The sequence below is a fragment of the Saimiri boliviensis genome, chromosome 9 (genome assembly GCF_048565385.1).
Source record: "Saimiri boliviensis isolate mSaiBol1 chromosome 9, mSaiBol1.pri, whole genome shotgun sequence".
Lineage (NCBI taxonomy): Eukaryota > Metazoa > Chordata > Mammalia > Primates > Cebidae > Saimiri > Saimiri boliviensis.
Genome location: NC_133457.1, coordinates 95,524,601 through 95,552,000, shown reverse-complemented (window position 1 = coordinate 95,552,000; position 27,400 = coordinate 95,524,601). Strand labels below are relative to the sequence as shown.

Sequence of the window (27,400 nt, the reverse complement as noted above, 5' to 3'; positions counted from 1 at the left end):
TGTGGTACTGGTTATGCTGCACTGTGTATGTACTTAATGTGACTGAATTGTACATTTGTAATGATACGTTTTATTTTACATTTATTTTACTACAATTTTTTTAAAAGCTCTTCCAAGAAACTAAGCATGTGACTGACTCATAGATTCTCTTAATGATCTGAGCAGAAGCCAAAATTAGAGGCGAGATTCTCTAAAGAAAATACCTGGAAGAGCCTCTTGTCTAATGCAGAGAAATTCCCAAGACATACACAGAGTACTCACAAGTTGTTGAGCATGTTATATCAGCAGAAATACTGCCATTTTAGCCTAAAAGGAACAGAAAAAGGACAAAAATGAAGGCTGTCAATCTCCTAAAATTCTGAAGAGAGGAGACAGGCTGATGAAGCCAGTGAGCTGCAAAAGGCATTGTCTTTATCAAAAAGGAAAACCGGCTTCGAAGACAGAGCCTTGACTCAGAGGGCAGAGCCACAAATGCAGAGGGTTATTCCCAAGCTTTGAAAGCAGTTGGATTTTTTTTTTTTTTTTTTTTTTCAGAAACAGAGTCTTGCTCTGTTGCCCAGGCTAGCTGGAGTACAGCGGCACAGTCTCAGCTCACTGCAATTTTGGCTGCTGGGGTTCAAGTGATTCTCCTGCCTCAGCCTCCTGAGTAGCTGGGATTACAGGCACCCGCCACCACGCCCAGCTAATTTTTGTATTCTTAGTAGAAACGGGGTTTCACCATGTTGACCAGGCTGGTCTCAAACTCCTGACCTCAGGTGATCCGCCCACCTCAGCCTCCCAAAGTGCTGGAATTACAGGCGTAAGCCACCGTGCCTGGCCCATTTTCTCATTTTTTAAAATGGGAAAGTTTATAACTGTTATTTTATGCCCACCCACCATTGTATTTTGGGAGCAGGTAACTTGTTTCTTGAGTTTCACACATTCACAGATAAAAAATAATTGTACCCAAGGATGAATTATTCTCAGAGTCTCTGCGATGCCTGATTTAAATCATCGGATTTGGGACTTTTGATCTGATGGAACTGAAGTGAGGTTTTTTTGCTTTGAGCTGGTGCTGTAATGAGATGAGCTTTTTGGATGAGGTAAATGTGTTTTGCATGTGGGATGGACATAAATCTTTGGAGTTCAGAGGGCAGACCACAGTAGGCAGAATAAGATGTTCACATCCTATCCCTGGAATATCTGGGAATGTGTTGTTACATGGCAAAGAGGAACTGTGATTGTAGATAAAATTAAAGTTGCTAAAAGCTGACCTGGATCTTATATTTTTTGAGACGAGGTCTCACTATGTTGCCAGGTCTGGTCTCAAACTCCTAGCTCAACCAGTCCTCCTGCTTTGGCCTCACGAAGTGCCAGGATTACAGGTATGAGCACCACACCCAGGTGAGCAACCTTCCAAAGGCGAGATTGCCTTGGATTATCCCAGTGGGCCCAATGCAATCACAAGAATCCTTGAAAGTGAAAAAGGGGGGCAGGCGCAGTGGCTCAGTGGATCCAAGGATGGATCATCTGAGGTCAGGAGTTCGAAACCAGCCTGACCAACATGGTGAAACCCCATCTCTACTAAAAATACAAAATTAGCCAGATATGGTGGTGTGTGCCTATACTCCCAGCTACTTGGGAGGCCGAGGCAGGAGAATCATTTAATGCCAGGGGGTAGAGTTTGCAGTGAGCTGAGATCATGCCATTGTACTCCAGCCTCGGTAACAAGAGTGAAACTTCATCAATAAAGGGGGTGGGGGAGGGGGAGAGAGAGAGTGAGAGAGAGAGAGAGAGAGAGAGAAGAAAGGAAGAAAGAAGGAAGGAAGGAAGGAAGGGAGGAGGGAGGAGGGAAGGGAGAAAAGGAGGGAGGGAGGGAAGAAGAGAGGGAGGGAGGGAGGAACAGAGAGAGAGAGAGAGAAAGAGAGAGAGAGAGAGAGAGAGAGAGAGAGAGAGAGAAGAGGAGACCATAGTGATGTGATATGAGAACTCAACCAACAGTTACTGGTTTTGAAGATGGAGCGACTTTCTTTGATGGATGAAATGCTAGCACATGTGCATTTAACATGTGTGGTTTAACATAACTCATGCTCCAGTGGTCCTTCTTGAAAAAAGTGCATCTCTCTGAGGGCCCCAGAACATAGGAAGCACCCCTGAGCCTAACCCACAGTCTGAAACCAGGACCAGCTGACCTGCAACATGAAGCAGAACCACCCAACCAAACCCAGTCTAGTTTAGTCAAAATACAATTCTGCAGACCCTGAGTGTAACAACAAATCCCTGGCTGGGCACGGTGGCTCAAGCCTGTAATACCAGCACTTTGGGAGGCTGAGGTGGGCGGATCGCCTGAGGTCAGGAGTTTGAGAGCAGCCTGACCAACATGGAGAAACCCCATCTCTACTAAAAATACAAAATTAGCCGGGTGTGGTGGTGAATATCTGTAATCCCAGCTACTTGGGAGGCTGAGGCAGGAGAATCTGGGCAACAAGAGCAGAACTTCATCTCAAAAAAAAAAAAAAAAAAAAAAAAAGAAGAAGAAGAAATTCCTTTTGAAAGGCCATTGAGTTTTTAGTTTTGTAGTTGTTTATTATGCAGCACTGTTACTGAGGATGAAAGAGAGAATTCCTGACAAGGCATGCTGTCGTGAGTACCTCTTTCACTGAAACAGTCCCGGCCAGGCGCGGTGGCTCACACCTGTAATCCTAGCACTTTGGGAGGCCGAGGCAGGTGGCTCACCTGAGGTCAGGAGTTTAAGACTAGCCTGACCAACATACTGAAACCCTGTCTCTGGTAAAAATACAAAAATTAGCTAGGCATGGTGGTTGGTGCCTGTAATCCCAGCTACTCGGGAGACCGAGGCAGGAGAATCACCTGAACCTGGGGCACAGAGGTTGCAGGGAACTGAGATCTCACCACTATCCTCCAGCTACCATACCAAGTTAGTTTTTTGTATTTTTAGTTGAGACCGAGCTGCTTTTCTTCATGTTGGCCAGGCTGGTCTCGAACTCCCAACCTCACATGATCTGCCTGCCTCAGCCTCCCAAAGTGTCGGGATTATAGGCATGAGCCACTGCGCCCAGCCATCTTTTCTTTGTTACATTTTTGAGATGGAGTCTCACTCTGTCACCCGGGGTGGAATGCAGTGGCATGATCTCAGCTCCCTGCAACCTCTGCTTCCCAGGTTCACGCGACTATCCTGCTTCAGCCTCCTGAGTAGCTGGGATTCCAGGCGCCTGCTGCCATGCCCAGCTAATTTTTATATTTTTAGTGGAGACATTTTTATATTTTTATATTTTCCGTGTTGGCCAGGATGGTCTTGAACTCCTGACCTCAAGTGACCCACCCCCTTGGCCTCCCAAAGTGCTGGGATTACAGGTGTGAGCCACTGTGCCCAGCCCAATCTTAAGACACTGGCTGAAAATTCTGGGACACAGGCAGTCTGTCTCCAGCAGGACATGTACGAGGACTTGGACAGCCCTGGGAGATGCTGGCATATTGGGGCCACAAGCAGTGCTGACCTTAAGAAAAGGGCAACGTCTTGGAAAACAAAGGAGATAAATAGAAACCAAGTCCTTGGTGCCATCACGTGATTTCCGGATAAAGCCCTCACCTAAGCTATTTACTTACCTGAGCCCTTCATTGTTTAGGACGATTTGAGTTGGTGGTTTTGTTACCTGTAATCAAAAGTCTCCTAACTCAAAGTGGATCTGTGAGTGACCAGAGTCTCTTGGGAGTTGCAGCAAGCTAGGTCCCCGGAGAAGCCACCTCTGAGATGGAGCGTAGGGTATAGAGCATTTATGAATGAGTGCTCTTGAAATCGACAACTGAGGAAGATAGAGGTATGCAGGACTGGGCACAGACAGAAGTCCAGCTGCAATGCAGGCCCAAGGATAGTGGCAGCTGAGCCTACGGGAAGTTCCAGAGCCAGAATAGCCCTTCGGAGTTGTTTCAAGCACCAAGACCCAGCAAGTTCCCAGGCGTATTAAACTCAAGGAGTCTGTCGGCCCTGACAATGCCTTCAACAGGTCTGGGCACAGACTGGAGAGAAGCTGGGCTCCCACTGCACCAGGACGGAGTGGCCCAGAGCCACAGAGCCACGGAGACTCGGGCAGGGGTTGCTCCAGCACTTCTTCTGGAGAACTTTCCAGTCCCAGATGCAGTCAACACAGTTGTCCACCCCTCATCTTAAGACAAGGTCTGTTCCCAGCACATCTTCTGCAAGGCCCAGCGGGGGACTCCAAGATACTCACGAAAAAAGCAAACGTAAATCCAGCTTTATTGGTAAAAAAGGAATAGCAGATTTAATTGGAAATTCCCAACTGGTCCAGCAGCACCAACCAGAAGGAAGGGAGGAAGAGAGGAAAAACTATAGGAAGGAAAGAAAGAAAGGGAGAGAGGGGGAGGAGGAGGGAATGAGGAAGGAAGGAGAGGAAGGAGGAAGGGAGGGAGGGAAGGAGGGAGGGAGGGAGGGAAGGAGGGAGGGAGGGAGGGAAGGAGGGAGGGAGGGACGGAAGGAGGGAGGGAGGGAGGGAAGGAGGGAGGGAGGGACGGAAGGAGGAACGGAGGGAGGGAGGGAGAGACTGTAGATCAGGGTCTGAAGGGAGACCTGGTTCTGTAAGTAAATGATCCAAGGCACCAGGTGCTGGGAAGAGAGCAGGAGGGGAGGGGAAGGGAGGCCCATGGCACTGCCATCTAGAAGGGTAGTGGCTCTTCCGCAGGAATGTTGAGGATGACGTCCATGTCTGGGGTGCACCTGATGGGAGGCAGCACAGTGGGGCGTGAGAGGCCAGCAGGGGTGTCAGAGCTGGGGGTGTGGAAGCACCCACTCAGGGAAGTCTTGCTCTTTAGAACTCTGGTACTTAGTTGGGTCGGGGCAATCTCAAAATACAATCTGTATTTTTGGATTGCCCCACTCAAAGCCCAGCTGTGCATACACAAGCATGCACACACACACACACACACACACACACACACATCAGAAATGGAAAAGAAATTAGTTTGGCAGGATGGATGTTCCCCTGACAAGTCTGAGGTCAAGAGGGAGCAGGAACTCGGCTCTGAAATGCCGAGGCCCCTCAGGACGATCACTGTTTGGAGTGAGGATGGCTGGTTTGGTAACTTGATGCTATGTCACCTTGAACAAGCTATTTCTATCTCCCAGCCTCATTCCTTCAGTGGGCACTTAAGTGAAAAGCACTCATTAAGTGCCAGACCCCAGGTAAGCCTCAGTTTCTTTATCTGTCAAATGGGTTTAATATTCTAACCTCACTCATTGGTGAGAAGATTCAATGAGACCATGCTAGCATGTAGTAAGTGCTCAGTAAATGGCAAGCATTATTATTTCCATGAAACTAGCGAAACAGATGGATTCCCCAGCACACATTGAAGAGCCTGAAGGATGATATTCTCTTTTCACTCTCTTCCAAGGAGACCATCCTCTCTCATGGTTTCAATAATCTACTGATACACATGAAGTATTTAGGCATGAAATGTCAGGATACTTGCAATTTACAATACTATTGGCCAAAAAAATAAAAAATAAATGAACATGAAACCAATATGGAAAAAAAAACAATTTCTAAATATAGATGGGCAACTAGCTATTCACTATACCATTCTACTTTTCTTTATATTTGAAATTTTTCACAATAATAGTTAAAAAAAAATTCATCTCTATGCTGGCAACACCCAAATTTCTTCTTCCAGCCAGTATCTGTCCCCTGAGGCCTACACTCACCTTGTCAACTGCCCACCCAATGACTCCACCTTAGTTCCTCACATAAACCAAACTTACTGTCCAAATCAACTGTATTTTTTTTTTTTTTTTTTTTTTTGAGACATGGTCTCACTCTGTCACCCAGGCTGGAATGCAGTGATACGATCACAGCTCAATAATTCTGGGATTTCCTGTTCACTTTTTTTTTTTTTTGAAAAATGGCATTGCAAATTGCAAGTATCCTGACACAAACATGTGCCACCACACTTGGCTAATTTTTTAATTTTTTTGTAGAGATGGCGGTCTCACTATGTTGTCTCCCTGGTCTCAAACTCCCAACCCCAAGCAATCCTTCTTCCTCAGCCTCCTAAAGCACTAGGATTACAGGTGTGAACCACCATGCCTGCCTCCAAGTGAACTTTTGACGATGCCTACATACACATCCTTCACCCCATCCCAGCCTTCCCAATCTCTGCATTTGGCACACCACCACCCCTCTGCAAAAGTCAGGAACCCAGGGGTTATTCTTGACCCCTCCCTTTCCTGTACTTCCCAAGTCGTACAAGTCCTTCTTACCTTCCTAAATATTTCTCTAACCCATCTACTTTTCCCATCTCTTATGCCACATACTTGGCCAGGCCACTCCCCACGTTCCCCTGGACAACTGCCCTCACACCCACTGGACCTCCAGCTGCCACTCAGACTCCTCGCCAATCTCATGCCCATGCTCTTTTCTTTTAGAAAGAGTCTTGCTTTATTAAGCAGGCTGGAGTGCAGTGGCACGATCTTGGCTCACTGCAACCTCTGCCTCTTGGGCTCAAACAATCCTCCTGCCTCTGCCTTCCGAGTAGCTGGGACTACAGGCACACGCCAACATGCCTGGCTAATTTTTGTGTATTTTGTAGAGATGCGGTTTCACCATATTGCCCAAGCTGGTTTCGAACTCCTGGGCTCAAGCATTCCTCCTGCCTTGGGATCCCAAAATGCTGGGATTACAGGCATGAGCCATCACACCCAGCCCACCATGCTCTTTTCAAACTGGCTTTTTTAAAATACAAATATGATCATGTCACCATGTGGCTTAAGATCCTTTGCTTCTGGGATCAGACAGAAAATCCTGGCCTATAGGGCACTACATGGAGTTCCCTAGGAGCTGATTTGCCCTGCTCCCTGACTGCCACTCTCCCTGTCACTCTGCATTCTAACCACACTGGCCTCACTCAACTTCATGTCAATTAGAAATGCAGAATCAGAGCCGAGCACAGTGGCTTACACCTGTTATCCCAGCACTTTGAGAGGCTGAAGTTGGGGAATCACCTGGGGTCAGGAGTTCAAGACCAGCCTGATCAACATGGAGAAACCTCGTCTTTACTAAAAATACAGTATAAGCCAAGCGTGGTAGCGCATGCCTGTAATCACATGACTCAGGAGGCCGAGGCAGGAGAATCACTTGAACCTGGGAGGTGGAGATTTCCGTGAGTCAAGATTGCACCATTGCACTCCAGCCTGGGCAACAAGAGCGAAACTCCTGGGCAACAAGAGCGAAAGAAAGAAATGCAGAATCACACTGGGCATGGTAGCTCACACCTGCAATCCCAGCATTTTGGGAGGCCGAGGCAGGTGGCTCACTTGAGGTCAGGAGTTCAAGACCAGCTTGGCCAACTTGACAAAACCCTGTCTTTACTAAAAAATATAAAAATTAGCCAGGTGTGGTGGCATGCACCTGTAGTCCCAGCTACTCAGGAGGCTGAGACAGGAGACTCACTTCAACCTAGGAGGCAGAGGTTGCAGTGAGCTGAGATGGTGCCACTGCACTCCAGCCTGGGTGACAGAGCAAGACTCTGTCTCAACAACAACAACAAAAATGCAGAATCATGAGCCCCACTCAGACCTATGACTTGGAATCTGCTTTTTAACGAGATCTCCCTGTTTCCTAGGCATGTTCCAGTTGGAGAAGCTCTGCTGAACATTGTGCCATTTCCACTTTTTAGGAGGGAAAAACTGCTCCCTTGCTCCTGGTGTTCCCTTCTACGTGGAAGGGCATCCATGAGGGTATTGCTTCTGGCCTCTCTCTGCCCCTTTATATTCTGCTCTTGGAAAGGGGGTATGACCACTGGAATGTGAGTGTGAGGAGAGGAAGGGGACGTAAGGAGCACAGTCCCTTCCTCTCTTAGCAACAAGCAACCTGAAAGGACTCCGCTTTTCTCTGCCCCAAGGCCTGGCTCCCCATGAGTCCAGTTCCACCACAACTGGGTGGCTCAATCCGCCTAATTCTGGGTTCACTATTCAGAGGCCAACGTGCCTAGAAATATGAGCCACAGTCCGTAAGATCAGCTTTACCAGAATAAAGGTGATAACCCAGCCCACATGTGCCTTACCCCTTTCAGTCTCATTCACTGTGTTCAGAGCTCAGGTAAAGACCACAGGTGACTAATTATTACATCCCACAGAGAACCTCACACCACCCCCTAGAATTGCTCTTCCTTCAGCTCCCCCATCAGTTCCCTTCACCTAGTGAATTTCTATGCATCCTTCAGGGCTCAGTTCAAATGTCACATCCTCAGGAAAACCTTCTTTGACTGCCCAGCCTCGCTGTCCTAAGAGTCACTTTCGCAGTGGCATGTATTCTACTCCGTAGCTCCAGGCTCCGCTGCAACTCCACATTTATTTGTGGTTCATTATCAACTGACGTCCAGTTCCCTCTTTGATTCCATGAGGGCAGGGTCAGGACTGTTTTCATTCACATGGTGCCTGGCATTCAGAGGCACTTCATAAATCCAATGGCATTTTGCTGTTGTTGTTGCTGTTTGTTTTCATATTTGTTTTGAGACAGTCTTGCTCTGTCACCAGGCTGGAGTGCGGTGGCGTGATCTCAGCTCACTGCAACCTCCGCCTCCCGGGTTCAAGCAATTCTCCTGCCTCAGCCTCCTGAGTAGCTGGGACTACAGGCGTGTGTCACCATGCCCGGCTAATTTTTTGTATTTTAGTAGAGACGGGGTTTCATCATGTTGGCCAGGATGGTCTCAATCTCCTGACCTCATGATCCGCCCTCCTCGGCCTCCCAAAGTACTGGAATTACAGGTGTGAGCCACCGTGCCCAGCTGTTGTTGTTTTTAGAAACAGAAGAAAAGGAAGAGACAGCTATAGGACAGGAGAGGAGAAGGAAGGAGAAGGATAGGAGGGAGAGACAGACAGAGATGAAGACGAAAAATTAAAGAATTCGCAAATGCTAGGCTCTGCCATGCATGGTTCTGTGGTGTTATCATGGAGACGCAAGCCTGGGTGACCCCAACCCAATCGCAGACGGCTTGCTCCAAGGGAGGGCAGGCAAAGAATTGGTTTGGGGAGGAAATCCTTCCCCTGGGGCCCAGAAACCTGCCAAGTGTAGAGGACATCCTTCTGTCCTTGTGGGGTGTCTTCCAGGCTATTGTTCCCTGAAGCCAACCGCCCCACTCCACTCTGCCTTCCTCAGAAAGGCAGAAGTGGAAGACTCTACCCACTTGGCTGACACGTGGAATCTGTGAACTGGAAGGGTCCGCAGGGATTACATACCCCAGCCTGCCATGTACAGTTGGGAATCAGAGGCCTCTGCAGAGATGGGAAAGGTCACATCTGCCCCTGGTCAGTGGCAGATCCAAGGTGGAAACCCAGGGTTTCCCATCCAGGGTTCTGCCATCCACATCAGGCTGCCTTCCCCAAGAACAGAGAGCCTCTGTGGGCCCAGAGTGTGGCTGGTCTATGAGGCAGTGGCAAAATGATCACATACTTGGGTCTCCGAAGCAGAACATCCTCAAATACGACCTCCCGGGGTTCCCGGATCTGGGCCTGGAGCTCTTCTACCTCAGCTCTTAATACAGGCACATTCTCCTCAAACTGGCCAAGAAACTGAGAGGAAAGGCATAGCAGGGGAGAAGTGAGATGCCAAATGGCCCCCAACCAAAGAGAGAGAGAGAGGCCAAAAGGAACAAGGAGCAAAGCTATCTGGGGAGCTGGTATGGGCTCTGTCACCGGCCTTGCTGGACTCCAGAGAGGGCACCTCCTCCTGCAGGGTGGGGCTGACTCCCAAGTTAGTGACACCATTCAGCGGTGCTGCAACAAGTAAGGGGTCACGGAGAATGGAGACGGGTTACAAAGGGGTTGGGGAGCGAGCGCTCCATCATGGGAATCAGTGGGGCTAGCAGAGACGGCGAAGGGCGTGCACATTAAAAACTGATGAAGGGGCAAGATAATGAAAATTAATTCAAGAAGGCAGTGATGGTGAAGTTCATTAACATGATACTGGGTGGTGGGCAGTGACAAGAATCAAGGGGTAAAGATGCGTGGTGGTTAATGGCTGAATGCTCGATGCTTGATGACAGTGACGTGGGTCAGAGCCAGCAATGCTGGCCCTCCCAGATGAATGACAAGTGACAGTAATGGCACTGGCAAGGGGACAGGCCCACACCGGAGCCAGAGACCTCCTAAGCACCAGATCAAGAGAGGCTTGGCTCACTCCCACAGGCCGTGGGGACCGCCCACCCACTGCTCCCCTGCAGGGACCACCACCTTCCTTGCCCACGCACTTTTCTCAACCTGTGAATGCATTTCAGCGAGGCCTGGCTTTCCCAAACCATCTGTAGAAGAGCCTTCTCATGGGGATGCTGGGTTTTCTGTGAAGGAAGAAGAGGTCTGGACCCCAGGTGCCTCTTCCTGGGCAGCAGAACATGGTAGAGACTGATGGGGCTCCAGTGGGCCTGGAGGCAGAGGGCGGGGAAGAGGGCGGGGCGGGGGTGGGACCTGGATCCCCCATCCCCCACAGCAACTAGTTACTCACTGTCACCAGAGAACTCAGAATTTTTTTCTCCTCCTTCTGAATCTTGTCGGACAAGGACTTCAGGACCTTTCTGCGCATCTCACTGAGGTCATCCAGCTCATCCTGGGAGCCAGCAGAAGGGTGTTGGCCACCAGCCCTGCCACCCACATGGTCCTGTGAGGCAGGGGCAGGGGCTCCCCTACCTGCTGGCTGTCCTTAACCTCCTGCAGCTGCCGCACTAAGGTGGCGATCTGGACAGACTTGATGGAATACTCATGGTCCATGTAAGTGCTCAGGAATTTCACGTCCTCCTGGGTCTTGTCGATCTTGGCATTCAGCTGCTCCACCTGCTGCTCCAGATCTGGGGAGGGGTTGGGGAGGTCAGCAGGGACAGGAAGCAAGACCTTCCCTCAAGGACCCTTCCCAGGAGGCAAGTTCTCCTTGGCCAATAAATTGGAGTCTGGGCTGAGGTGAGCTCACACAGGGCTGGGAGGTGGTTAAAAATTAAGGCTCTAGAGCGTTTTGCACCCCTGCAGAAGAGGCAATGCTGGGTAGGAAAAAGAAAGAAAGCTGGTACATGACCTCTAGACTAGTCTCCATTATGCTACCGACTTGTTGGACTTCAGTCTTGGTGAGGGGAAGAGGGCGGGGCGGGGGTGGGACCTGGATCCCCATCCCCCACAGCAACTAGCTACTGACTGCCACCAGAGAACTCAGAACTTTTTTCTCCTCCTTCTGAGGAGAAGAAAAGTATCCCCAGAGACACACTTAAGGAAGTGAGACCAGGGAGATGGGGCGACAGGGGTTCCCAAGACACAACCCACGGCAGGATTAAGACAACGTCTATCCTCTCTTCCTGCAGAGAGAGATCCCCGGTGCCTGGGGTTGCCTAATCCACCGCCCCTCCACTCAGCAGGTGTGTAGTCTGCTCAGGGAGAAGGAACCACAGGCTGGACGGGATGGAAGCCAGGAGTCCTGAATTCTAGCCCAGCCATTGCCTCCCAGAAGAACCCTGGCAGGAAATGGAGACGGGCTAGGATTGGATTATGGCTCCTCGCTACATGACCTGCCACAAGCCACTTCACCTCTCTTGGCCTCGGTTTCCTCACCTGTAAAATGGGAGGACAGTTTCCCTGCTTCCAGGTAGTTCTGACTGAGTGTGTGCCTGTAACAGTGCAGACACATGGGGCCTGGAAACAGCTAAGTGCTAAGTAGGCTATTCGCTCTGTATCTTAGCCTTCTCATCTGCCTAGAAGGGAGATGCCGGGCCTGAGGGTTTCCGAATGGCAAGCACAAGGTGAATGCCTGCTGCTGACCTCCCCCGGGAGCCAGGGGGGAGGGTCAAGGACTTCACCCAGGGATTCTTTCTTTTCTTTCTTTCTTTCCTTCTCTCTCTCTCTCTCTCTCTGTCTCTGTCTCTGTCTCTGTCTCTGTCTTTCTCTGTTTCTCTCTGTTTTTGAGATAGAGTTTTGCTCTTGTTGCCCAGACTGGAGTGCAATGGCGAGATCTTGGCTCACTGCAACCTCCACCTCTAGGGTTCAAGCAATTCTCCTGGCTCAGTTTCCAGAGTAGCTGGGATTACAGGTGTGCACCACCATGCCTGGCTAATTTTGTATTTTTAGTAGAGACGAGGTTTATCCCCGTTGGTCAGGCTGGTTTCAAACTCCTGACCTCAGGTGATCCACCCGCCTCAGCCTCCCAAAATGCTGGGATTACAGCCATGAGCCACCTCACCCCACCGACCAGGGATTCTTACAGCTCGTCTTGCATTTCTTCTTTTCTTCCCACTCCTGGAGCTCAGACTTCAATTGCTGCAGCCTCTTCTTGTTTAAGTACTCCAAGATGTCAATGACGGTCTGTGGGAGGAGCGGGGTCAACTCACCCACAGGCTCTGCTGGCTCTCAGAAGCAGCTACCCTGCACTTCCTCAGAGGAGTCCCCAATCCCAACCCCACTCCCAGAATTCCGACCAGAGGCTACTGGGGATAATAACAGTGTCCACCCATAGGGTTGTTGTAAGGACCATATAAATACATACAGATCGCCTGCAATTACACGTGCGGGTGTTTGTAAACGCTGGTGGTGGTAGCAGCTACCTCTGGTGCACAGGTACAATACGTGCCAGGTAAACCCCCTCTGGAACGGGTGCTACATTTCACAGAGCTCAGGGAGGCAAAGTTAACTCAGAGTCTCCTGGCCAGTGAGTGCTGGCGCGTTGGGACAAAACTCCCACCTCCGTCTGCTTGCAAAGCCCAGGCGATGGGAGTGAGGGGTAAAGAGCTGCGTCTTCCAGTTGCTGGAAGCATGTGCAATTGGCGGGGAAAGGCAGGAGGGGGCGCCCGCGTGAGCGGAGGGAGGGCAGACGCGGGGCTCACCGTCAGGATGTCCTGCTGCTGCAGCGTGGCCCGCACGTTCAGGGCCGTGCTGTTCTCCATGTCCTGGATGCTCTCGATCAGCTCCTCGTTGAACTTGGCGAGGAAGTGCTCATGGCTTTGGAGCTCTCGCAGAGAGGTCTGCCGGTTCCTGAGCATCGTCTGCGGGCGGAGGGAAGCGGAGAGATGCGGCGCCGCGCCCTGCTAGGCCGGAGCCCGCGAGAGCCCGCGGACCCCCGCCCCAACCCTGCCACTGCCGCCCCCTCGCGGCCTCCGCTGGTAAATGCGGCCCGAGCTGGGCGGCGGTTCCCCATTGTCTGCGCTGCCGGGGAGCTCCGGGACGCTGCTCCGTTCGGAAACGCACGTGTACCCATCATTTCACATCCCTGAGATGCAGATGCATCTTATAATTCGTGGCGTGTAATCATCTAATCAACAAATAGATTATCAGTGGGTAAATAAAGATGTGTCTTAATATCAACGGCTTCTCAGAATCAATGAAATATAGAAATAATAATAAGGGCAGGGCGCGGCGGCTCAAGCATGTAATCCCAGTACTTTGAGAGGCCTAGGTGGGTGGCTCACGAGGTCAGGAGTTCGAGACCAGCCTGGCTAACATGGCGAAAGCCTGTCTCTACTAAAAATACAAAAAATAGCCGGGCATGGTGGCGCATCCTTGTAATCTCAGCTACTGGGGAGGCTGAGGCAGGAGAATCACTTGAACCCGGGAGGTGGAGGTTGCAGTGAGCTGAGATCGCACCACTACACTCCAGCCTAGGTGACAGAGCAAGATTCTGTCCCAATAATAATAATAATAATAATAATAATAATAAATGACCCAGGAAGGTAAGAAGGTGGCAGAGCTACCACCATGTCTGGAAGAGAAGCAGGGGCGGCAAAGTGGATGGTAAACGTCAGCATTTCCTGACAGGCCGTGGAGCTAATGAGTACTCTCATTTCATACAACAGCCCCAGTGGAACAAGGAGGGTCTAAGGGTTAAGTGACTCCCCTAAGGTTACACCCAGCAGGTGCAGAAAACCTACAGTAATAATAACAACAACAATTGTTGAGGCCCCTCTACATGCCAGGCCAGGTGCCGTGCCTCGCTCTGCAGGTGGCACATGGTATTGGTTCACCCTCCAGCAGCCCTATGTTTACTAACTTTATTTTGCTGATAAGTGGAGGCTCAGAGTGTTTACTTGCCCAGTGTCACACAGTCAAGAAGTGGCAGGGCTGGAACTGGAAAGCCAGACTTCTGAGTCCCAATGCCTTTCCACTATACTAAAACAAGAACTGAGTAGGCTTAAAACTGCAAGGCATGGCTGAACCACGTAGTGACTAAGAGTTGGATGTTGAGCCTAGACGCACCTTGGTTCAAATCCCAGTTTAGACACTTACCATCTAAGAGAGTCTAAGAGAACCGGAGCAAGTTAGTTAACGTCTCAGAGCCTCCTCGTACTCATTCTAAAGGTGAGGGAACTAATACCTGTTTTAAAGAGCTGCCATAAAATATACATGAGATTGGACAGGTGCGGTGGCTCATGCCCATAATCCAAACACTTTAGGAGGCCCAGGTGGAAGGATCACTCAAGGCCAGGAGTTGAAGACCAGCCTGGGCAACATAGAGACACCTCATCTCTGCAAAAAGTGGACAAAATTAGCTGGGGATGGTGGTGTATGCCTACAGTCCTAGCTACTCAGGAGGCTGAGGTGGGAGGATTGCTTGAGCCCAGAAGATGGAGGCTGCAGTGAGTCGAGATTGTGCCACCACACTCCAGCCTGGGTAACAGGGCAAGATCTTGCCTCGAAAAGTAAGTAAATAAATAAAATTTAAAAAAATTAACAGGTTAGCTGGGCATGGTGATGTGCACCTACAGTCCCAGCTACTTGGCAGGCTGAGGCAGGAGGATCTCTTGAGCCCAGGAGTTTACAGCTGCAGTGAGCTCTGATTGTATCATTACACTTCAGCCTGGGTGACAGAGCAAGACCCTGTCTCTAAAAAACAAAGACTCAGTAAATACATAAATGAGATACAATTCACAATCAAGCCTCTTAGTGAGAGTGCACTCATGTGCACTTGGTGAACAACAGCTGATACTACTGTTTCTGGCTCTAACCTTCTAACCCTGCCATAAATATTTGCTCTTTTATTTGTTCCTGTTCTTCCCTGTTTCTCCCTCCTTTACTAAAACTACCCCTTCCTAGCCCTCAGGTCCTTTATTTCTCATATAACAGTAATCACACTGATGTGTTGAGTGCTTCCTATGTGGCTGATACTGTGCGAAGCCCTTCACAGGCACTGCAGCACATCAGCACATCACCCTCACAGCAACCCCAAGAGAGGGGCACTCTTATTAGGCCAACTTTATAAAAGTGGGCACCAGTCAGCCACGGTGGTTCTCACCTATAATCCCAACACTTTGGAAGGGCAAGGTGGAAGGACTGCTTGAGCCCAGGAGTTTGAGACCAGCCTAGGTAACATAGGGAGATCTCATCACTACGAAAATTGGCTGGGCATGGTAGTGCATGCCTATAGTCCCAGCTACTCAGAGAGGCTGAGGCGGAAGGATCACCTGGGCTCGGGAGGTCCAGGCTCCAGTGAGCCATGATCATGCCACTGCCCTCCAGCCTGAACGAAACAGCGAGACCCTAGCTCAGTCAACCAATGTGTACGCCAAGGATTAAATTCAGTAACGTATCCAAGGTCACACATAGCAGAGCTGTCACCCTTAAAGTCGGGGCTCCAAGCCATTCCACTATCTTGTCTCCACATCTCCAGAAGAGATATCCAGAAGTATCTTGTGAAATATGCTATTCTCCAAGTCCTGGGACCACTCAACCACCTGGGTTTCAGCTCAAATGTCACCCACTTTAGCAGCCTTTCCTTAGCACCCTAACTAAAACAATTACTGCCACACTCCCTCCTCCATGCCTCTAGCTCCCTAACCTTATTCTTAGGCTTTTTTTTTTTTCTTTTTTTTTCTTTAAAGACAGAGTTTTGATCTTGTTGCCTAGGCTGGAGTACAATGGCACCATCTCGGCTCACCGCAACATCTACCTCCTGGGTTCAAGTGATTCTCCTGTCTCAGCCTTCCGAGTAGCTGGGATTACAGGTGTGTGCTGCCACGTCCACCTAATTTTGTATTTTTAGTAGAGACGGGGTTTCTCCATGTTGGTCAGGCTGGTCTCAAACTCCTGACCTCAGGTGATCTGCACGCCTCGGCCTCCCAACGTGCTGGGATTACAGGCGTGAGCCACCGCGCCCAGCCCATCATTTTAAAACTCTTTCTCTTATGGATTGTCAGTCTCCCCCATCCAATAGAATGTGAGGACCCTACGGTCAGAGGCCACATCACTGGTGAAGCCTCACACTCGCAACAGAACCTGGCACATGGTAGGTGCTCCATCAATATTTGTTGACTCACTAAATGAATGAAAGATCATAAGAGACAGTATTAAGAACCGGACTGGTGGCCGGGCGCGGTGGCTCACGCCTGTAATCCCAGCACTTTGGGAGGCCGAGGCGGGTGGATCACGAGGTCAAGAGATCGAGACCATCCCGGTCAACATGGTGAAACCCCGTCTCTACTAAAAATACAAAAAACTAGCTGGGCATGGTGGCGCGTGCCTGTAATCCCAGCTTCTCAGGAGGCTGAGGCAGGAGAATTGCCTGAACCCAGGAGGCGGAGGTTGCGGTGAGCCGAGATCGCGCCATTGCACTCCAGCCTGGGTAACAAGAGCGAAACTCCGTCTCAAAAAAAAAAAAAAAAAAAAAAAAAGAACTGGTTAGGAGCACACATTTTAGAGCCACATTATTACATTATTCAGGTTCAGCTTCTATATCAATCAAAAACACATAAGCCCCTCTAAAGTTAGGATAAAAATAACAGAAGTACGAGTTCCTCCTTTAAGAATACTGGGCCACCTCTAAACCATTTCACAATAGAGAAGGTTAAAGGAGGAAAAAAGGTTTCCAAGCAAATTCTATTTTCCCTTGATCTTTATATGGTAGTCATTGTTCATTGAGCTATTAAAAACTTTGTTGAAGAATTATTCTATAGTATTTTGTAGTCTTTATAATACTTAGTATTTTACTTTCTGCTATGTATGCTAAAGACTCGTCTTCCTTTAGGCATTTCAAATACTTTGAAACATTGTTCAGATAATTACAGAAGCCACAAAACAATGTATGGTGAGGAAATTAATTACCTATCATTGTTATCAATGGATGTGAAAATTTTAATTGTCAGTTTCAGAGCCTTGCTTCAAAGTACACTGTATGAAAGTTTAATTTACTGGGAAAAACCCAGGCTGGAGTGCAGTGGCACCATCTCAGCTCACTGTAACCTCTGCCTCCCAGGTTCAAGAAAGTCTCCTGCCTCACCCTCCCAAGCAGCTGGGACTACAGGTGTGCACCACCACACCCAGCTGATTTTTGTGTTTTGAGTAGAAACGAGGTTTCACCATGTTGGCCAGGCTAGTCTTGAACCCCTGACCTAAAGTGATCCACCCACCTCAGCTACCCAAAGTGCTGGGATTAGAGATGTGAGCCACCACACCCGGCCAAGTTATTGGAAATTTTAAGATAAATAAGATGGTGTTCCTAATGCAATGAAATAAGCAATTCTGATTATTTCTTGAGTCTTAAACAGAACAGCAAATGCTTTGTTTAACTGGCTTTGACCCTTGATCCTGCCATTTCCTGGCTGTGTGACCTGATGCATGTCATTTATCTCCCTGCACCTCAGTTTCCTGGTTTCTAAAACAGTAAAGGGGATAAGTGTGCTCACAGGGTTCCTGGGAGGAAGGAATGAATCAAGTCTGGCACCCAGGACGTGCTCAGCAGATGTTTGCTAGAAACATCATCCCTGTCTCCCCACCCTGGGCCCGGTGTCCAGGGAAGATGCATCTCATACCTTCATTAACCGGATTTTGGCCTGCGTCTTCCCAGGGTCCAACTTCTGCCTTCTATGCAGTTCTCGTGGCTGGTGGCTTGTCACCACCATAGTGGGCATGGAGTGCAACACTAGGGGTAGACAGAAAAGGACAGGGAGAGAGTGAGGGTCTCGGCAGGCCTGAGGCCAGGTTCCTGGAGTGCACCAGTAATGAGAGGGGGCCCAGGCCCCAGCCCCACCTCTGGCTGCCTTATAATGTGACACTAGACTCAAGGTGAAACTCACAGCCTTCGCTAAGCTCCCAGGAACTATTTTGGGCCTCGATATAAGGGAGGGACAGGCCCAGGTGAAAGCAGTGACTATGGGCATGGACAGAGGGGAGGTGGGGCAGCCAGGAACCCTCTCTCAACTGTCCAGCCAGAAAGAGAGGCAGGAACTCCCACTCTGTGTGTCTTTTCAGTAGCTGCTGCAGCACAGCCCAGCAGGAAGACCAGAGCCTGGCAGGCCTGAGTCCAAACCCCTGCTCTGCCACCAACCTGGTTTACAGAAGGCCAGATGGGTAGGGGTTAGGAACAAGAACTAATAACCCAGACCGTCCAGGTTTAAATCCAGGCTCTTGGCCAGGCGCAGTGGCTCACACCTGTAATCCCAGCACTTTGGGAGGCAGAGAAGGGCGGATCACCTGCAGTCAGGAGTTCAAGATCAGCCTGGCCAACATGGTGAAACCCCGTCTCTACTAAAAATACAAAAATTAGCCAGGCATGGTGGTGGGTGCCTGTAATCCCAGCTACTTGGGAGGCTGAGGCAGGGAGAATCACTTGAACCCAGGAGGCGGAGGTTGCAGTGAGCTGAGATCATACCACTGCACTCCAACCCTGGGCAATAGAGCGAGACTATATATATATGTATATATATATACACACATACATACACACACACACACACACACACACACACACACACACACACACACACACACAATTTAAAAATTGAAAAAGTAAATCCAGGCTCTGCCTTCTGTTAGCTGTGTGACCTCGAGCAGGTCAAATGGCCTCTGTGTCTCTCCATTTGCCCACCTATAAAATAGGAATAATCATCATGCCTACCTCATAGAGTCTTCGTGAAGATGAAGTAAGAAGTTAATAGACCTTAAAGGTGTTTGGGATAGTGCCTGGTGCATACTCAGCGCTGAATACACATTACCAGTTGTTACTCTTACTTCTAGTGGCCTGAGAACTGGGACCACAACACCAGACGAAGGCACAGCAACTGGGCAACACTCCAAATGGCCGTCTCTGAAACACTCTTAGAGCTGTGGTTCTGCCAGACAGGGTGTGGAGGCATTTGGGGGACATATTCTTAGAATCCCTGTTTCCTCTCCACCTGTCCGGCAATTACATGAGACTAACCACCCTGATGGGTCCAGCTCTACTCAGTCCCCACCAAAATCCCGGCTTCAGGTACAACCCAGTTTATCTCAGAAATATATTAATCTCGCCGGGCGCGGTGGCTCAAGCCTGTAATCCCAGCACTTTGGGAGGCTGAGGCGGGTGGATCATGAGGTCAAGAGATCGAGACCATCCTGGTCAACATGGTGAAACCCCGTCTCTACTAAAAATACAAAAAAATTAGCTGGGCATGGTGGCACGTGCCTGTAATCCCAGCTACTCAGGAGGCTGAGGCAGGAGAATTGCCTGAACCCGGGAGGCGGAGGTTGCGGTGAGCCGAGATCGCGCCATTGCACTCCAGCCTGGGTGACAAGAGCGAAACTCCGTCTCAAAAAAAAAAAAAAAAAAAAAAAAAAAAAAAAAGAAATATATTAATCTCTTTAATAGATCAATGTCCTTCATTCTGAGAAATGTTGGCATTAACTATGGAGATGATGAAGTCAATTAATTTTGTGTTTACTTTATAAATTACCTGTATATATCCGGTTTTTAATTATATTGTGTAAGAGATAGAATGAATAATAGATTAATCTTGTGATTCTAATTTTAAAGTGTAAGTGGGATTTTGATTTAGATTTAAGTTGAAGGTTTAAGACATTTATTAAATATGTATAAATTAATTTTATTACTTAAGAGAACATAAGATTACCTATATTAATTTCTATTTTTTGAGGCAGAGTCTTTCTCTGTCACCCAGGCTGGAGTGCAGTGGTGTGATCTTGGCTCACTGCAACCTACGTCTCCCGGGTTCAAGCGATTCTCCTGCCTCAGCCTCCCCAGTAGCTGGAACTACAGGCATGCACCACCACACCTGGCTAATTTTTATATTCTTAGTAGAGACAGGGCTTCCCCATGTTGGCCAGGCTGGTCTCAAACTCGTTACCTCATGATCCATCCACCTCAGCCTCCCAAAGTGCTGGATTACAGGCGTGAGCCACTGCTCTCAGCAATTTTTTTCTTTTTTGAAACAGAGTCCGGCTCTGTCGCCCAGGCTGAAGTTCAATAACGGCGAGATCTTGGCTCACTGCAACCTCTGTCTCCCAGCTTAAAGCGATACTCCTGCCTCAACCTCCCAAATAGCTGAGATAGCAGGTGCCTGCTGCCACACCCAGCTATTTTATTATTATTATTATTTTTAGTAGAGACAGGGTTTTACCATGCTGGCCAGGCTGGTCTCCTGATCTCAGGTGATCCCACTCGTCTCAGCCTCCCAAAGTGCTAGGATTACAGGTGTGAGCCACCACGTCCAACCAGATTACCCATATTTAGAATTTTATGTATTAGATATATAAGAATTATGTAAATATCCAATGGTTTTGTTAATCAGACAAGTGAACTATTTGAAAATGAAAATGGATAGGTTAAATTTCAAGATGCGGCTTAAAAAGTTTAGGAGAATTTAATTAACCAAGTTCCAAAACCCCCTTATACGTGTTTATAAAAACTGAAAGATTCTTGACTTGAACTTAAATGCTTAAGGAAGATTGTAGTTTTAATAATTAAACTTTTTATTTCAAAATAGCTCAGATTCACAAGCAGTTTTAAGAAATGATACAGAGAAGCAGGCTGCAGTGGCTCATGCCTGTAATCCCAGAACTTTGGGAGGCCGAGGCAGGTGGATCATCTGAGGTTAGGCGTTCAAGACCAGCGTGGTCAACATGGTGAAACCCCGTCTCTACTAAAAGTACAAAAATTAGCTAGGCATGGTGGCACATGTCTGTAATCCCAGCTACTTGTGAGGCTGAGGCAGGAACCCAGGAGCTGGAGGTTGCAGTGAGTCAAGATCACACCACTGCACTCCAGCCTGGGTGACAGAGAAAGACTCTGCCTCAAAAAACAACAAAGAAAGGAAAGGAAAGGAGGAAGGAAGGAGAGAAAAGAAAAGAGAAAGAAAGAAAGGAAGGAAGGAAAGGAGGGAGGGAGAAAGGGAGGAAGGGAGGAGAGAGAGAGAAAGAAAAAGAAAGAAAAGAAAAAGAAAAAAGGACAGAAGGAAGGAAGGAAGGAAGGAAAGAAAAGAAGGGCCGGGCATGGTGGCTCACGCCTGTAATCCCAGCACTTTGGGAGGCCAAGGTGGATGGATCACAAGGTCAGGAGATCGAGACCAGCCTGGCCAACATGATGAAATACCATCTCTACTGAAAACACAAAAATCAGCCAGGCGTGGTGGTGGGTGCCTGTAGTCCCAGCTACTTGGGAGGCTGAGGCAGAAGAATCACTTGAACCCAGGAGGCGGAGGTTGCAATGAGCTGAGATCACACCACTGCACTCCAGCCTGGGTGACAGAGTGTCAAAAAAAAAAAAAAAAAAAAAAAAAAAAAGAAAAGAAAAAAGAAAAAGAAAGAAGAAAAGAAAGGAAGGAAGGGAGAGAGGGAGGGAGGAAAGAAAGAAAGAAAACAAAACGAAGGGAGTCTATGTACCCTTTACCCAGTTTCTCCCAGGGGCAACATCCCGCAAAAGTACAGTACAACATCACAACAAGGATATTGACATTACAATGGGCAAGATACAGAACTTCCACAACCACAAGGATCCTGCCTGTTGCCTTTTACAACCACGCCCACTTCCTTCCCCTTACCACCCTCCTTACAACTCTGTCCCTAACCCCTGCAATCTCTAATCTGTTCAGCATTTCGGTAATTTTGTGATTCCCACAATGTTATATAAATGGAATAATGCAGTATGTAACTGTTGAGATTGGCTTTTTTTTTTTTTAACTTGGCATAATTCTCTGCAGATTCATCCAAGTTGTTGAACATATCAATAGTTCTTTCCGGTTTATTGCTGAATAGTTTTCCATGGTATGGATGCAACATAGCTTGTTGAAACACTCACCCATGAGGGACTTAAGGTTGTTTCAAGTTTTGAGGTATTATGAACGAGGCTGCCATGAACATTCACACACTAGCTTTTGTGTAAATAAAGTTTTCATTTCTCTGGAATAAACGCCCAAGAGTAAAATTGCTGGGTCAGATTGCTAGGCGGTGCATGTTTAATGTCTTTAGAAACTGCCATACTGGTTTCCAGAGTGGCTGTCTCATTTCACCTTCGCACAAGCAATTGTGCACAATCTGATTTCTCCTTTTTGCTAGCATTTGGTGTTATCACTATTTTTTTTATTTTAGCCATCTTGATAGGTGTGCAGTGACTTAATTTGCATTTCCTTAATGGCTAATAATGTTGAACATCTTTTTTATGTGCTTATTTGACACCTGTATATCTCCTTTGGTCAAATGTCTCTTCCTGTCTTTTTCCCATTGCCTAACTGAATTGTCCGTTTCATTGTTGAGTTTTTAGAGTGCTTGATATATTTTACATAGCAGTCCTTCATCGGATACATGGTTTGCAAATACTTTCTCCAAGTCTATAGCTTGTCTTTTCATCCTCTTAAAAAGGCCTTTTACGGCTGGGTGCGGTGGCTCACGCCTGTAATCCCAGCACTTTGGGAGGCCAAGGCGGATGGATCACGAGGTCAAGAGATCGAGACCATCCTGGTCAACATGGTGAAACCCCATCTCTACTAAAAATACAAAACATTAGCTGGGCATGGTGGTGCGTGCCTGTAATCCCAGCTGCTCAGGAGGTTGAGGCAGGAGAATTGCCTGAACCCAGGAGGCGGAGGTTGTGGTGAGCCGAGATCGTGCCATTGCACTCCAGCCTGGGTAACAAGAGTGAAACTCCATCTCAAAAAAAAAAAAAAAAATGCCTTTTACAAGGCTGGGTGCAGTGGCTTACACCTATAGACCCAGAACTTTGGGAAGCTGAGGCGGGCGGATTACTTCAGATCACAAGTTTGAGACCAGCCTGGCCAACATAGTGAAACCCTATTAAAAACACAAAAATTAGCCAGGTGTGGTGGCACACGCCTGTTGTCTCAGCTACTCAGGAGGCTGAGGCAGGAGAATCACTTAAACCCAGGAGGAAGAGTTTGCAGAAAACCGAGATCACGCCACTGAACTCCAGCCTGGGCAACAGAGCAAGACTCTGTCTCAAAAAAAAAAAAGAAAGAAAAAGAAAAGAGAAAAGTCACAGAACAAAAGTTTTAATTTTGCCGGGTGCGGTGGCTCAAGCCTGTAATCCCAGCACTTTGGGAGGCCGAGGCGGGTGGATCACGAGGTCAAGAGATCGAGACCATCCTGGTCAACATGGTGAAACCCCGTCTCTACTAAAGGTGCAAAAAATTAGCTGGGCATGGTGGTGTGTGCCTGTAATCCCAGCTACTCCGGAGGCTGAGGCAGGAGAATTGCCTGAACCCAGGAGGCGGAGGTTGCGGTGAGCCGAGATCGCGCCATTGCACTCCAGCCTGGGTAACGAAACTCTGTCTCAAAAAAAAAAAAAAAAAAAGTTTTAATTTTGATGCTGTCCAGTTCATCCATTTTTCTTTTGTGGGTCAAGCTCTTGGTGTGATACCTAAGAACTCTTCACTTGGCCTTATGCCCCAAAGACTTTTCTCTCCTGTTTTCTTCTAAAAGTTTTTCACATTTTACATTTAGTTTCTATTTTATTTTATCTTTGAGATATTTTTTATATTTGCTGTTAAACTTGAGTCAAGTTTCATTTTTATTTTTTGCCTATAGATGTCCAATTGCTCCAGTGCCACCCGTGGAAAACGCTTTCTTCCTCCATTGAAATTTTTTTCCCCTTTCTGAAAAACCCATTGAGAATATCTGTATGGATTTGTTCCCTTTCCATCACTGGGAAGTGTTGGCAGTGTCCAGCAGGGAGCTGATCTTTCATTCCCTGCTTGGTGATGCTGATTCCCCAATTAGGATAGGGCTGGCAGGGATCAGCGGGGAGGTCGTCTTCTCTTCTCCCTTCCCCCCACCCCCGGCAGAAGAAGGCAGTGCTCTGACTCTCTCTCTAGGGTAGTGTCAACAGGGTCCGGCAGCGACAAGATTTCAGGAAGTGTCATGAGGTGGGACTCTCACCTCTGGGCTTTGCTGCTCCCCTCCCCCAGCCTACCTATGTCAGTGGAGCCTGGTGGGAACCTGAACCTCTATCCCCAGCCAGCATCAGTGAGGTTAAACAAGGTGGTGATAGGCAGGGCAACCTGGCAATTCTACTCTCCCATATCCCTTTTGGATGTGAGTGTTGCCTACAGGGGAGCTGAAACATTACTGACTCGGAGGCAATTAGGTGGTATGAGTGATGTTATACATAGGTATATACGTAAGTATGCTATATTGTCTGTGAAGTTCATGTCAGGATACCAAAGAAATATTAAATATTTGTTATTAATTCTCACAACAATTCTATGCGGTATTAGTGTCCCCATTTCACAAATGAGAAAACCAAGGCTTGGAGAGATGAATGATTTTTCCAAGTGAGTAAATGGCAGAGCCAAAATCTGACCCCATGTCTGCCTGAGCCTCAGTTCTGACCCAATGCCTCAAAACTCCCCAGGAAAGCATGATAATGATGCGGCAGAGATTATTCTATGAGTTCGCCAAACCCTGCTTTCTTTTTCTCCTGGAAACACAGATGCACTACATTTTCCACCTTCCCTTGTGGTTAGCAGAGGTCATGTGGCTAAATTGTGGCCCCTGAAACATGAGTAGGAGTAACATTTGCCACTTCAAATCTGGACCCTCCCCAAAAATGCCCACATAATTTTCCATGTTCTTTTTCTCTCTCTTCCCTCTCTGCCAGCTGGATGCAAAAGTATCCAGCAAGACCGTACAAAATATCAGAGCCACAAGGTCAAAGGAACCTGGATCCCGGAATGACCGCATGGAACAGAACGTCACCTTCCTCAGATCCACAAATGCACTGTGACATAAATGAGATATAAACTTCTATATTAACACTTGCAATTTGGGCATTGTTTATTACATCAGTTAGCCTACTCTAATATGGATGGTGTCCCCAAGAGCCAAGAGCAGCCACTCTATCCTGTCTCCAAACCCCACACCAGCTCCCAAGTGCCACTGCCCACCTGGTTGGACCCTAGTCAAAGTCTTCATTTTGCTTGTATTAAGGCTGTTGGCTTGTCGGACTGGAGGCAGAGTAGATGGCTTGGTTTTCTGTTTGGACTGCCGCCATAGAACATAATCCTACAAAATATATAATCAGTGACATAGCACCATGAGTTCATATCCCAGCTCCACCCTTTTCAGAACTCTGTGACCTCAAACGAGTGACTTTACCTCTCTGAGCCTCAATTTTCTCATCTGTAAAGTGGATCTAATAATAAAACCTACTTCTGTGGGTTGGAGCAAGAATTCTCATAGATGATATTCATGAAGCATGTGGTGAGTGCTCCATAAATGTTAGCTATCACTTTTTTTTTTTTTTTTTTTTTTTTTTTTTTATCAGCCAGCCAGAATTTACTAAGCACATCCAGGCTGTGAGGTGCTAAGAACCGTAAGAAACAGAAGGCATGGAAAAGACCCAACATCCACCCTCAGGAAACCAGAGTAGCAATCAGATGAATAAGAGAACAATGTAATGTACCTTTACATTCTGATAAGACAGTGAGAGGAGAAAAGTTAGGTTCTGAGGCATGCTCTGGGTCCCACAGCAAAGTGTCACGCGGCTGAGACTGGAATTCTGGTCTCCAGCCTATATCCGCGGAGCAGTCACGACAGTGAGAGTGGAGGGCAGGTGGACTGCAGGGCCAGTGAGCCTCCCACCCCAGTCTTAGACCCCCAAGACTCACCGTAGCCTGGAACTCGTGGACTGTGGAGTAAGTCCCAGAGTGCTTGGGTCTGGAAAGAGTTGGGGAGGGTAAGAAGTTTCATTATTTCCAGTCCAAGGGGCTGCAAGCTGCAAACTTGAAACAGGACTGGAGTCTCGAACACGAAACTGCACGATAGTTCAACCGGGCACAATAACGCCCCGGGAGTGGGGCGGGGCCAAGGACATGAGGGCGGGGAGAGGGCGAGGTCAAAAGACCTCACGGCGAGGGCGGGGCAGCGGCGGGGTGGGAAATACTCATGCGCACTCCGCCCCGCCGCCAATGCTCTTTTTCACCTACTTTTGTAAGACATGAGCCATTGGGGAAAATTGGAAAGAAGCTGCGAGTCTGTGAGGCCCTGATCTTCCAGAATGCCTACGCGGCTTTTCCAACTTCCTTGTCTCAGTGCAAATCGCGCGGTAACCCAGGCCACTCAAACTTCCCGAGACCCGATGCTTACACGAGTGTCTCGGTCTCCAAGGAAACGCGACGCCAGCTACCGAGCGCCTAGAGGGACTAACCTCTCAAGGCAAAACCTAGCTCGGCCTGCTTTTCAATTTGGTATAGAATTCCCTTCAGTTTGTCCGGCCTATAATCCTAAGATATTATATTTCTCCATTCTCATCAAACCTCCATCACTTCCTTCACCATCCTCACTCTTGGCTAACGACTCTGCTTCCAATTTTACCAAGAAAATCGTGGGAATCAGTAAACCCGCAAGTTCACCGCACCATTTACTTGCCTCCCTCCTGCACCTACGTATAAACTGCCTGGTAAGACCAATTCCTACATGTATGCACCGAATCCTATGCTCTCATTTTCTCAAAGATACTGGCCGAGCAGTTTCCCCCGTTTTCTCCTACATCATCCTCTTTCATCCGTTTGTATCATCCGTATACCAACATATGTTTAAGTTTCTTCTGTTTAGAAAGATTGACCACAGCCCGGCACGGAGGCTCATGCCTATAATTGCAGCACTTTGGGAGGCCAGAAGGGGAAGATCACTTGAGCCAGGAAGGTCGAGGCTGCAGCAGGCATGACCAGCCACAGCATGCCAGCCTAGGTGACAGAGCAAGACTCTGTCTCTAAATAAATAAACAAGCCACTTCCCCTCCAGCCAGCTCCCATTTCTGCTTCATTTTAAAGCAAAACTCCTAGAGAGGTTTCCCTACTGTTTCCCAGTTTTTGCCCTCCACTCAATCAAGCTTTCACTCTCCACTGAAACTGCCCTTGTCAACATCATTGGTGACCTCCACTTTGCTAAACCCCATGGTCCCTTCTAGGGCCTCCCCTTATTTGGCCTGTCTGCAGCATGTGGCAACAGATCACTCCCTCCCCTGAAACACTTTCTTAACTTAGTATCCAGGAAACCACTCTTGAGTTACTTCCTGCCTCCTTTTCAGTCTCCTTTGCTGGTTCCTCCTCTTCTCCCTTTATCATTGTAGTGTCCCAGGGCTCAGTCCCAGCCTTCTCCCTTCCAGTCTCACGGTTTTGAATAACATCTGTACCCAGATGCCTCTCAGAC

The 27,400-nt window shown here is 48.3% G+C and overlaps 1 protein-coding gene across 5 annotated transcripts; it reads right to left on the bottom strand.

Annotated features, from left to right (window-relative positions):
• Nucleotides 1-4,490: 4,490 nt before the first annotated feature.
• Nucleotides 4,491-26,340, bottom strand: C9H20orf96 (chromosome 9 C20orf96 homolog). Of its 5 annotated transcripts, XM_003941007.4 has the most exons (11): nt 26,176-26,340; nt 25,858-25,906; nt 25,135-25,252; nt 17,776-17,885; nt 12,862-13,020; nt 12,244-12,343; nt 10,691-10,848; nt 10,509-10,610; nt 10,258-10,344; nt 9,462-9,580; nt 4,491-4,732 (listed from the first exon to the last, which is right to left on the bottom strand). In XM_003941007.4, the coding sequence occupies exons 1-11, from the start codon at nt 26,193-26,195 to the stop codon at nt 4,672-4,674; spliced, it is 1,083 nt and encodes a 360-aa protein (XP_003941056.2). In that variant the 5' UTR covers nt 26,196-26,340; the 3' UTR covers nt 4,491-4,671. The 5 variants fall into 5 exon arrangements, with proteins under 5 accessions (XP_003941056.2, XP_010350041.2, XP_074262475.1 ...); XM_010351739.3 differs by having other exon boundaries at nt 4,491-9,580; XM_010351745.3 differs by lacking the exon at nt 4,491-4,732 and having other exon boundaries at nt 9,487-9,784; nt 26,176-26,339.
• Nucleotides 26,341-27,400: the final 1,060 nt, after the last annotated feature.

What these genes read in the sequence shown, in the direction of transcription:
- C9H20orf96 (XM_010351739.3), bottom strand. Translation starts at nt 26,195, where the DNA reads ATGGCTCATGTCTTACAAAA. An exon ending in TTCTGAGTTCTCTGGTGACA is followed by an intron (nt 10,345 to 10,508) that starts GTGAGTAACTAG and finishes CTTCCTTCACAG; the next exon opens with AAAACCCAGCATCCCCATGA. An exon ending in GCATTCACAGGTTGAGAAAA is followed by an intron (nt 9,581 to 10,257) that starts GTGCGTGGGCAA and finishes CTTTCCTCTCAG; the next exon opens with TTTCTTGGCCAGTTTGAGGA.